Source organism: Zingiber officinale, chromosome 8A (assembly GCF_018446385.1).
Source record: "Zingiber officinale cultivar Zhangliang chromosome 8A, Zo_v1.1, whole genome shotgun sequence".
Classification (NCBI taxonomy): Eukaryota; Viridiplantae; Streptophyta; class Magnoliopsida; order Zingiberales; family Zingiberaceae; genus Zingiber; species Zingiber officinale.
Window position 1 is genome coordinate 63,846,167 of NC_056000.1, and position 11,523 is coordinate 63,857,689.

General features: G+C 38.7%; 1 protein-coding gene across 1 annotated transcript; it reads left to right on the plus strand.

The window, feature by feature from the left end:
* Positions 1-6,008: 6,008 nt before the first annotated feature.
* On the plus strand, positions 6,009-7,921 carry LOC122009295 (probable N-acetyltransferase HLS1). Its single transcript, XM_042565403.1, has 3 exons — positions 6,009-6,274; positions 6,353-6,483; positions 6,981-7,921. Exons 1-3 carry the CDS (start codon positions 6,071-6,073, stop codon positions 7,840-7,842), a joined length of 1,197 nt encoding a protein of 398 aa, XP_042421337.1. The 5' UTR covers positions 6,009-6,070; the 3' UTR covers positions 7,843-7,921.
* The last annotated feature ends 3,602 nt before the right edge of the window (positions 7,922-11,523 follow it).

Consider the following 11,523-nt stretch of genomic DNA (forward strand, 5'->3'; position numbering starts at 1 on the left):
GACTATTTGGAAAACCTCGAAGGCATGGTTACTTTAATGAGCTCCGTGTGACTCACCATAGCCCAGAAGTTTATCCAAAGAATGCTCACTTGTTGAAACCAAAGCTAAACCTGAATCTAACACAAAGTTAAACCAGGCCCTTAAATTCAACAATAATTCATCTCATAACAATTATAGGATTCCCTGATTGACAATCTAGATCGGGTGAGATGACTAAGAAATTAAAATTGAGTTAATTATTTAAAAACTAAATTTCAAAATTATTTTAAAAACTAAATTTCAAAATTATTTTAAAAACTCAATTTCAAAATGATTTTTAAAACTCAATTTCAAAATTATTTTAAACTCAATTTCAAAATTATCTTCAAATCTTTTCAAAATTAGTTTCAAATCTTTTCAAAATAATTTTAAAATCTTTTCAAAACTTAATTTCAAAATCATTTTAAAACTTAATTTCAAAATCATTTTAAAAATCTTTGCAAAACGAAAATCTTTTAAAACTTCATTTCAAAATTATTTGAAATTCAAAACTTATGTTTTATATCAACTGTAAAGACAACTCCATCTCACGTTCACTCAAATGCTAAACATGCTTGTTAATCTAGATTGAGTAAGATGGAAAATTAGGAAAATATTTTTTTTAATCTCTCATGCTTGAACTCCTGAACTCAAAAATTTATTAAGGCATTAATTAAGGAGGAGTGATTTTAAGTCGGTTTTAAAATTATTTTTTCTTTAAAAATTTTGACTTGACCTCAAAATTAAAAACTATTTTTGGCATATCTTCGAAAATTCAAGTTATTTTTTAGCTTTAAAATTAAAATTATTGATGACCTGACTCTAAAATTATAACTCCTCTAGAAGCTAAATGTTTTTAAAGCTAAGTACTTAATTAAGTTTTCTCTAACTAAACTTAGTTAAATTATTTTCTCAACGCAATCATGTTTAAGTTGAAAACATAGCTAAGTATTTTCAAAGTTAGCTAAATATTTTTTCAAAAACATTTAGCTAAGTACTTTTTAAAGTGTTTTAAAAAAAAAATTTAGCTAAGTACAATTGTTTTCAAATGCTAAGTTCTGCTGAAAATGCTAAGTATTTTCCAAAACATTCTCAAAATTTCATCAAAACAGTTTGTTTTGAAAAACTAAATCTTTTTAAGGTTAAATACTTAACAAAACTATTATCCTCATAAGTTTAGCTAAGTCCTTGATAAAAGTATTTTAAAAAGTAAAAATCTTAGCTGATCAATTTTTTTTTTTTTGCTAAACTCCCTCTTTAAAAAAACTAAGAATTTAAAGTGTTGTGATATCACAAAAATTTGCTTAGTTACTTGTTAAAGACAAAAATAACCTTATCTCAGCTAAAAGTATTTCTCAAACTAAAGGAAATGCAAATATTCAGGTTAAGCATGTTTGATCTTTAGGGCTCTGATACCTCTTAAAGTCAAGTTATTTAACTTGACTCATGCTTGGACTTAAGGACCAACTAAATAAATAACCTAAATTAAAATATTAGCTACTCTCTCTCTCCAACCTAAAAATTAACAAGTTCTTTTTCAAAAATAAGTACTATTTTATTCAAAATTAAGGTAAGTCCCTTTTCACTTAAGCTATATTTTCAAAATTCAATGTTTCCAAAAGGCTTAGCTAAGTGATTCATAGAGCAACTTTCAATTTTTTTTTCAGACTTAGCCAATCTTGAAACATAACTTTATAAATTCTTACTAAGATATTTTCTAAGTTACCGTTCAGATAATTTTGCAAAATTGTAACTCAGTGCTTTCAAAATTTTAGGTGAAAATTTATTTTTCAACTTAGCACTTATCCTATTTTTTTATAATCTAATTTACTTTTCAAAAATAAAAATTGAAAATTATTTTCAACTAGCTTATTTTTTGATAAATGGCAAAGGGGGAGAGTAGGAAATTCAAAAGTAAAGTAAAAATTCAAAAAGGAAACCCTGTATTAAGGGGGAGCTTCACAAAAGTTTAAGTGTTAGCTTAAGTTAGGCATTCATTTGAATTTATATACTTAAGCTTGCTCACTTAAAACTTTTTAATATACTTATGCATTGGTTTTACTTAACTTTGAATTTGGGTTGTCATAATCAAAAAGGGGGAGATTGTTGGTGCGGGAAGCATCCGACGATCGAACCTGAGTTTTGATAATGGCAAAGGATTCAAAGTTAAGGTTTGTGGTGATCTAACATGTTGAATAAGTGTTTCAGGAAAGTCCTAGCTGCGGTTAGGCAAAGGGAAAATCCTAAGGGGTGGTAACCTTAGGTCCTAGGGGGCGGTAACCCTAGGTGAGGGAAAATCCTAAGGGGTGGTAACCTTAGGTCCTAGGGGGCGGTAACCCTAGGTGAGGGAAAATCCTAAGGGGTGGTAACCTTAGGTCCTAGGGGGCGGGAACCCTAGGTGGAGAAAAACCCTAGGGGGCGGTAACCCTAGGTCTTAGGGGGTGGTAACCCTAGGCGGAAAGTCCAGTCGGTCTGGAGGACCGGACTGACATCAGGTAATCTCACCTGAGGGGAGTAGGTGAGGACGCGTTGCCCGTAGAGGGAACAGTAGGCGTCGGGTCGACCTAGGGTTTCCGGTTGGGAATCCGAAGTCAGACTCGGATAGTCCGAAAACTGTTAGTTCTTCTTTACTATGTTTTATCAGATTCTAACACTGTCTTGCAGGGTATTTGCTCGGACTAACCTTGTTTTGTAGGAGAGGAACCTGCTGGAAAAAGGTGGTCCGGGCGCCCGGGATGGATCCGGGCGCCCGGGACCAAGTTTTATCCCTGCCGCGACTTCGCCACGTGGAGTATCCTTGTTGGTTGGCCACGTCACACTCCAGGCGCCCGGAAGGGATCCAGGCGCCCGGAATGTCATATAAAAAGAGGATCGAGGGTGCAGCCAAAGAACAACAAGACATTCTAAGCTTTCTTCTGTGAAGTGCTGCCATCGAGACGACCTTGAAGTGCTACGACTTGACGCTGACGACCCGAAGCTCAGACTCTTCGATCTTTCATTGTCGGTATTAGTTTTCGCTTTACATAATTGCAATCTCTACTGTATTCCAGTTGTAATATTTTACGAGCTTATAGTTGTTGCCCACGAAAAGCGATCAAGGATCGCGGGCCTTCGAGTAGGAGTCGTCCCAGGCTCCGAACGAAGTAAACTCCCTGTGTCGTTCTGTGCTTGCTTTACTTTTTCCGTTGCGTTACTTAATTTTACGATTCCGATATTTCGAAAAACGAAATAGCCACGAGCGCTATTCACCCCCCCTCTAGCGCTTTCAATCCATCAAAGTGATACCTTTCTCGGACCCGACGTTAGTCTACTCGTGTAATTCTAATCCGCAAAATAATTCGTCGAGTTTTAACTTAGATAAATTTTTTGAAATCTTGTAGGCATCCACGATAGATTCCCATAAGGTATTACGTGGAAAAGCGTTCAATGCGTACCTGATTAGATCGTGGTTCTCCATTTGGTGGCCTATTGCATGGAGTCCATTGAGGATGTCTTTGATCCTCGCATGTAGTTGACTTGTTGTTTCTCCTTCCTGCATTTTAATATTAAATAACTTATTTAATAAAAGATCGCGCTTAGCTACCTTTGCGTCGCTTGTTCCTTCGTGTAGTTCGATCAACTTGTCCCACAACTCTTTCACGTTTTGGTGCGGTCCTACTCGATTTAACTCTTCCTTCGTCAGCCCGTATTGTAGCGTGTTGAGAGCTTTGTAGTCCGTCGAGGACTTCTTTCTCATGTCCGGAGTTCACTGTTTCGGGCCTAGTGAGTTTCCGAAGTTGTCGATCGACACCTTGTAACCTCTGGTGACACTGAACCATTGATCGAAATCGATCTTCAGGTAGACCTCCATCTGCTTCTTCCAATACGGAAAATCATCTCCGTTGAATAGGGGAGGATGTACGGTGCTGAAGCCTTCAATTTGAGACATATTTGTCCTGCACACAATTAAACAAAGAGAAAGGAAATCCTAAGACTTGGTCTTGGATTAACAGTGCAGAATAAAATTAAAGAAAAACCGAATTGGTGTTGCACCAATTCGGTTTAATTACTAAAAAAAACTTCCAAAAATGGCAATAATACCAGCTTAGATTTATAGCGCAAAACTGAAACCCGAAGAGAAAAAATAAAACAAATTTCACCCCCGGTTGATTGGTGGTTGCACCAAATCAGAGCGGTACTTGCTCTGATACTACTTGTTGGATCGTGTAATTCGATAGAGCAATGCTAACACGAACCTTTTTACTTGGTTCGGAGCCTTGGTCGACTCCTACTCCAAGGCCCACACTCATCGAGTGCTTTTGTTGGGTAATCCACTAGCAATTCGAATAATTGTATTACAATTGAAAGTACAACTGCTTTAAAGAAAGAATACCGACAACCCAAAAAGAAATAAGAACGAGGCACGTTGTCCGAGGAGCTTTCGCAGCGTCGCAGGAGCATAGCACAGCAGAGCAATCGTTGAAAAATATTTTTATTCATTGTTATTTGCTCCAGGGCTTCACCCTCCTTATATAGGAGGCTCGGGGCGCCTGGATCCCTTCCAGGCACCTGGAGTGTGACGTAGCTCGTCCACACATGAAGCTCCACGTGGCGACGCAACTAGGGATAATTTTTTGCATCCCGAGCGCCCGAACCTCCGGGCGCTCGGATCCCTTCCAAGTGCCCGGACCTTTGTTTTTTCAGCAACCAGCAAAAAACATTAGTCCGAGGCAAAATGCAAAACTACCTTGCAAAATAAAGTGTTAGCATAGTTAAGTTATAAGAGTAATAAAAGTAGTAATTAGATTCCGTCTCCTCGAAACCGGAATCTAGTCACAATCTCAACTTAGATTTCCGAAATAGATCTAAGTTGGATCAACGCCTAATGTTCCCTTCCTGGGAACGCGTCCTCACAGTCACTCCCCTACAGTGACTTACTTTCACTTACCTGCTAGATGCTCGGTCAACCCTTCGACCCGTCTGGACTTCGTGCCAGCTATTTGATCAGCCCGTCGACCTAGCTGGACTTCGTGCCAGATGTCAGGTCAGCACGTTGACCCGTCTGGACTTCGTGTCAGCTATCAGGTCAGCTCATCGACCTAACTGGACTTCGTGCCAGATGTCAGGTCAGCCCGTCGACCCGTTTGAGCTTCTTCTGCACACTTCGTAGAAGTGTTAGATCAATATAAAACTAACTTAATCTACTTTGTCATTTATCAAAACTTGAATTAGACCGTTAGTACTAACCTCACCAATAATTTGCTCTCTAATCAAGGAGTCATTCACTCTTATTTGACGACCAATCCAGCTTTAATAAATTAACGAATAATTTTTTTTAATGGACGGTTAATTTAAGAATGTTGAATTGATGGACTGTCAGTTGCAATTACTTTCTGATTTATTTTTGATAGTCAATAGAAAATTTTTATAGAGCTAAACTCCTCAAGATTAATCTACATAAATTAAATATCTATTGCCAAGTAAAAAAAAAAAAACACCTTGATTCACACATTATCATTTGCATGATCTTTCTTATCTATTCTCGACAATTCTATTCGCCTACACACATAGCTAGAGAGATACGCGATTAGATTAATTCTAAATATGGTGGCCTATTAACTAGTTATAATATTTGCCCTAATTAAGTGGACCTAAATTCGATTCGCTTGTCCCTATTACAACTCCTAGGCTTCTCTTAATTAACTAGCGGGCGCTTTATACTAGATACTACACATCTTTAACATCAAATCAATCCACTTAGCCAATCTAATTAGCTTATTAATCCTAACCACTTGAATTAAACCTAAAGCTTTTCGACTTTGCCACTACTTTAATACAGTTAACATAAAAATCCTTCACTTATTTTTCAATTAATTCCACTCCACAAAAGGTGGAATTAATACTCGTCTTAATTTATCTCCCTAAAAGTGACAATGAATTAATTATAAGGAACTCATCATGATATTCCCATTAAAATTATATACACACATGTTCTCACCCACACTATAAATAGTGTGTCCTTCGATAGTTTGGACATATATTAGTTGCTATATTATAAGAAGAGGTCTAGAGAATGATAAAGGTGAGGGAGTTCGAGATGGAGAAGGACTTGATTATGGTAGAGGAGTTGGAGCGCCAATGTGACGTTGGCCCGACCGCTGACATTGGAGACACGAAGAAGAAGAAGAAGTTGAAGAAGAAGAGCCTCTCTCTCTTTGTGGATTTGTTGGGTGATCCGTTGTCTCGAGTTCGTCATGCGCCTGATTATGTCATGCTCGTAAGCTTATTATTATGTCTCATTAGCCAACTAATTTGGAGTTTAATTAATTGATTAAGATGACTTAATTTTACTTAGGTGGCTGAGTCGGGGGAGAAGGAGATGGTGGGAGTGATAAAAGCATGTGTTAAGATGGTTACAAGAGGAAGGGATTCGGTTTACGTTAAAGTCGCTTACATTCTCGGCCTTCGAGTCTCTCCTAATCATCGGTGAGTTTGTGAAATTGAGGGTACAATTTAACTGTCACACTAAATTAAGTTATATATATATATTTTTTGGATTTTTGATTTGAAATTATTTGAAAAAAAAATCTTCACAGAGTTTACGACTTTTCCACTTTGCACCAATTTTTTTCACATTGTTTATCGATTGAGTCGTTAACCTAACAAAGTTTACAGAAGACCCAAAAAAAAAGCAACTTAGTTGACAAAGTAAAAGGATCCGTATGTATTTGATAACATGTTAGTGGGTGAAGTGTAAAACAACTCAAGGGGCAAAGTGAAATCTCTCCTTTTTTTTGTTTTGTTTTTGGGTTCGATTAATTGAGACAAAATGCATTTTGTTAAACGATAAGAGGTGAAGTGTCAAAGTAACTACCAGCATTAGGGGCAAGTGATTATTTATTTATATGCTCTGGGTTATTTTGTTAATTGTGATAACTCGGTTGTGCTGACTCGGTGTTGGTGTCCGAGTTTGTGTTGTGCAGGCGACTCGGGATCGGGACGAAGCTGGTGGAGCGGGCCGAGTGGTGGAGCGCCGCCCGCGGGGCGGAGTACGCCTACATGGCTACCGACGCCGCCAACGCTGCCTCCATCAACCTCTTCATCCGCCGCCTCGGATACTCCCGATTCCGCTCCCCCGCCGTCCTCGTCCACCCCATCCACGCCCACCGCCTCCCTGTCTCCTCCTCTTCCACCGCCGTCCTCCGCCTCCCGCCGCCTGCCGCCGCCGCCATCTACCAACGCCTCTTACCACCCTCCGCAGTCGAGTTCCTCCCCTCCGACCTCCCCGCCCTCCTCGCCCACCCTCTCACCATCGGCACCTTCCTCGCGGCCCCCTCCTCCTCAACCGCCGCGACCAACCCCGGCGACGAACTTCCAGGAACGTCGTTCGCGGTGATGAGCCTGTGGGACTCAACGCAGGTGCTCCGCCTTCGGGTGGCGGGAGCGCCGACGGCGACGAGGGCCGCGCTGGCGGTGCTGCGGGCTGTGGACAGCGGCGCGCCGTGGCTGAGGGTGCCGTCGGTGCGCGACGTCTTCCAGCCATTTGGAGTCTACGTCATGTATGGCCTCCACATGGCGGGGCCGGAGGGCCCGCGTCTGATGCGCAGGCTGTGCCGGGTGGCGCACAACGCGGCGGTCGGCGACGCCCATTGCGCCGCCGTGGTGGCGGAGGTGGGCACGAGGGACCCGGTGCGGGCGGCCGTGCCGCACTGGAAGCGCTTCTCCTTTGACGAAGACGTCTGGTGCATGAAGAGGCTGTGTAGCAGCCTCAGCAGCGACGGCGACGATTGGATGGCATCCCCGCCGGCGACGGACGTCATTTTCGTAGATCCGCGCGAGTTTTGAATATAAATTAAAACTATATATATATATATATATATATATATATATACTAATTTCGGTTCGGAGGCAGACGATCTCCCTTGATTTGTCTATTGGATAAATTCAGAACCCAACTTAATTATATATACTTAGAAGTAAACCTCAAAAATACATTACACCTACGGGGATTTAACCATGCATTTGATTCTTTATATTTTGATGCGAAGCAAACTCATTTATCCACGAAGTATTGTTGTTTAACAGTAAGACGGAGTCAGTAATTTCATATTGAAAAGGTGAAATATTAGTGTTACCTCTTATTCATCTTTTTTTTATCCCTTATTTTTATATCTCATATACTTTTTATACTTAACAATTGAGATAGGGGAGGCGGGTAACCGTCGCCATTGCCCCCCTGTCTAAGGGTCTCCAAATATCCCCCTCTCTCAAATATCACCAGGTATAATTTTATGCCCGATGATTTCATTCTAGGTGGCATGCAAGTGAGCCCCACAAAGGGAAATGATTATCTTTTTAAAAATATTTTATTATATAATTTGAGATATTTGAGAGTAAAATATTTGGTAAATAGAACTCATAAATATTTGGTTGAGAGGATATTTGATTGTGAGATTTGAGATATTTGAGGAGTGAAATATTTAAGCGATGATGTGGACGTGGAAATTACAAATATTTAGGAAAAATATTTAATGTTATTGTGGATGATCTAAGAAGGTTATAAAATCCCTAGGTCTGAATTAATTGTCAAATCAAGGATCGATTTATGATGAAATCTGATTTCCCTCTATATAAATGGTTATGGTATTGAACGTGTGAGGCGTCCAGGTAAGATATGACCTTTTACCAAATCTAAGAGGGATATAAAGCCTTAGATATATAATGTTAGATTGTGATTAATTGACGAGAAAGTGAGAATGAGAGAACGGGAAAATAAAGAAGGGGAAGAGCAAGGAACTCATAAGGTTGATCATTCGAAGTAAAAACAGAAAAACTAAAATGGAAGAAAGATCAAAGTATCTCTACTATCGAGCTATCGCTACATCATTGACATAAGAAACTAAGAGCATGTGGACTCTAGTTTAGGTTATTAATTAATAAAACCTTAGATTTCTTTTAAAAAAAAATAATTTAGTATCCAATTCTTGTCATCCGATTAATCCTACAGTGAACAATCCAACCTCACGAACCGTCACTAGATAAATTCAGGAAGTACAGATGAACTACGAAAAGCTCCCCAACTTCACCAGTGGTTCGAACTCCGTGGATGTTGAAAAATGCCCAGCGTGCGTGTGCATTGGAAAGAGCCCTACCGCTTTACCACCGTACGGTGCCCCGGAGGCTAATAAAAACCTTAGTTGATTCTCCAGCCATTAGCCCTAATATTCATCATCCACTAAACTATCTCATTGCAGGAACATGGTGGCATCTCTTTTAATTCCTCCAAACAGTGGCATATCTAAATCTTCTCCACAAAAGTGAAAATTAATGATTTTGTCAAACTTCATCTCATCCAAGATTCTCCATGATAGTCTATTTCATAAACTTTTTTTTCCTAATAAATCAATACTTTCTATGCACGAGCACAAGTATCAGAGCATGCCGAGCCAAGGAATAGTACAAAGTCTACTCTATCAGATTCATATAATATAGGCAGGAACATTGCAATAGATCCGCACCTTCAACTTTCTAGGCACCTCACTCGGTTTGCATTGCGAGTGCCATTCCATGAACCTGAATACAAAGCACAGTCAAATTTCGTCGCCAAAGTTTTCAGATACTGAATTGGAAAAAGATAGCAACTAAATGTATCGCCATAAAGTGAGAATAACTGAGACCTCATCATTTTACAAGGGAAAGTGCATCAATAAGCTGTCCACTTTGCATAAGTTTAAGCAAATAAAGTTCATGACCTTTCTGCTGTGACTAGAAAATTGCAAGGCTCACTGGGAGCCTCCTATCAAGATTAGAAACGTGTCCAGTTCTAAGTTGAATATAATAATGTTTCTGCACAAGGAACCTAGAAGAAAGTATTAGGGTTTAGGGTTTGGGGAAGACCTGTGCATTCTGTGGACCAAAAGGGGGTTTAGATGCTGCTTTTGAGAGGGGGATTGGAACAATGAAAAGAATGGAACAAAAACAGTTTGCAGATTAAGAAATGGTTTGGGTTCAATGGTTAGATTTGGCTATGATAAATTAGTACCAAGAAGGAATCTAGTGACAAGGTCACACCATCAGGCTGAGGATGGAGGTGAAGCATGTTTCAGGTCTTGATTTGCAACTGGCCAGTGACTAAGATCCTGTTTGTACAATCTAATCCTATTGTCCTTGCTTGTAAATGCTGTTAAGTCCTAACGTTCTTGATAGACTAAAAAGAAAAGGGCTATTTATCTACAAAACCTAGAGCAATGATCAGATACTAGTATAAACTCATGGAAAGGAGGAGCTATCATCTCAAACTTATGCAGCAACTAACAATCTACATATAGAAACATAATTGCTAAAACAAAATGCTTCTTAATCTTCAATATAGAAAAGAGCAGGTAAATTGATTACCTCTTGTTAGTAGGAAAATGACAGTAAGCACCTAAGTTTCCAAGGTCAAAAGATCATCATCCAATCTTGTGTATTCTGCAACAAAAGAATATATTGTAAACCTACATGACAAGGCTTTTCTACAAACTGCTTCAGAAGCAAATCGATCTCTCTTGTTCCAGGGGAAATGACATTAAGCAGTTAAGTTTGCATTTTTTGTGAGATCCAAAAAGGTCATCATCCAATATTGTGTATCCTACAACAAAAATTTGTCTTGTAAAAGTACATGAAACAATTTTCTACAGATTACTCCAAGAGAAAATTCATTTCCTCTTATTCCTATGAAAATGACAGTATGCATCCAAATTTACATTTTGTGAGATTCAAAGGTCAAAAGATCATCATCTAATCTTGGATATTCTACGATAGAAGTTTTTCCTGGTAAAACTACATGAAACAACTTTTCTATACAACTTTAAACTACAACAAGATTCAGTCTCATATGAACAACTAATAGGAGAAATGACACTGATACAAAAATGACAACTTCCATGATGAGGAATTGATGATAAGGGTAAAAAAGCTAAGACGTTAGTTGTAAAACTCAGACTTGCAACTTGTGATTCATAAAACATTCAAGCAAAAGGAAACAAATTATCAAATGAATTCAACTAATATTGACAGGAAAAATTAATGTTTTCATTCACAATATACTGAAACTAGCAAACGCCATCAAAACATGACACATCAATATGCAAATATTGAGTTTGGAGAATCCAACGGAGGCAAAATACTCTAAACATCAACTTCAGGAATTATGATGCTGCACTTTGTTTGTCACCTGTAATATCATAATGTATTCAAATACAACAATACACAAGCTGATTATCCTATTAGTTTTAAGTAATATATTATTAAATGACAAGCTTCATGTCAACATTCTCCAAAATGAAAATGGACATCTAAGCATCAGTTGCCATGAAAACTTGAGGAAAAAAATTGACTTCCAAAAATGAACAAGTTTCTTGCGCCACATGTTGGCTCACCACTAGAAATAATTCCACACAATCAGAGGGGAATCAAATGCATAACTCAGGCTATTGTCTCTTTAGATGGAGTATAAGTTTATGCTTTTCAAGACAGACTCCTGTG

Bases quoted from the DNA above. Each gene is read 5' to 3' on its own strand.
- LOC122009295 (XM_042565403.1), top strand. From the start codon at position 6,071: ATGATAAAGGTGAGGGAGTTCGAGATGGAGAAGGACTTGATTATGGTA. The intron at 6,275-6,352 runs GTAAGCTTATTA...AATTTTACTTAG, and splicing joins CGCCTGATTATGTCATGCTC to GTGGCTGAGTCGGGGGAGAA. The intron at 6,484-6,980 runs GTGAGTTTGTGA...TGTGTTGTGCAG, and splicing joins CGAGTCTCTCCTAATCATCG to GCGACTCGGGATCGGGACGA.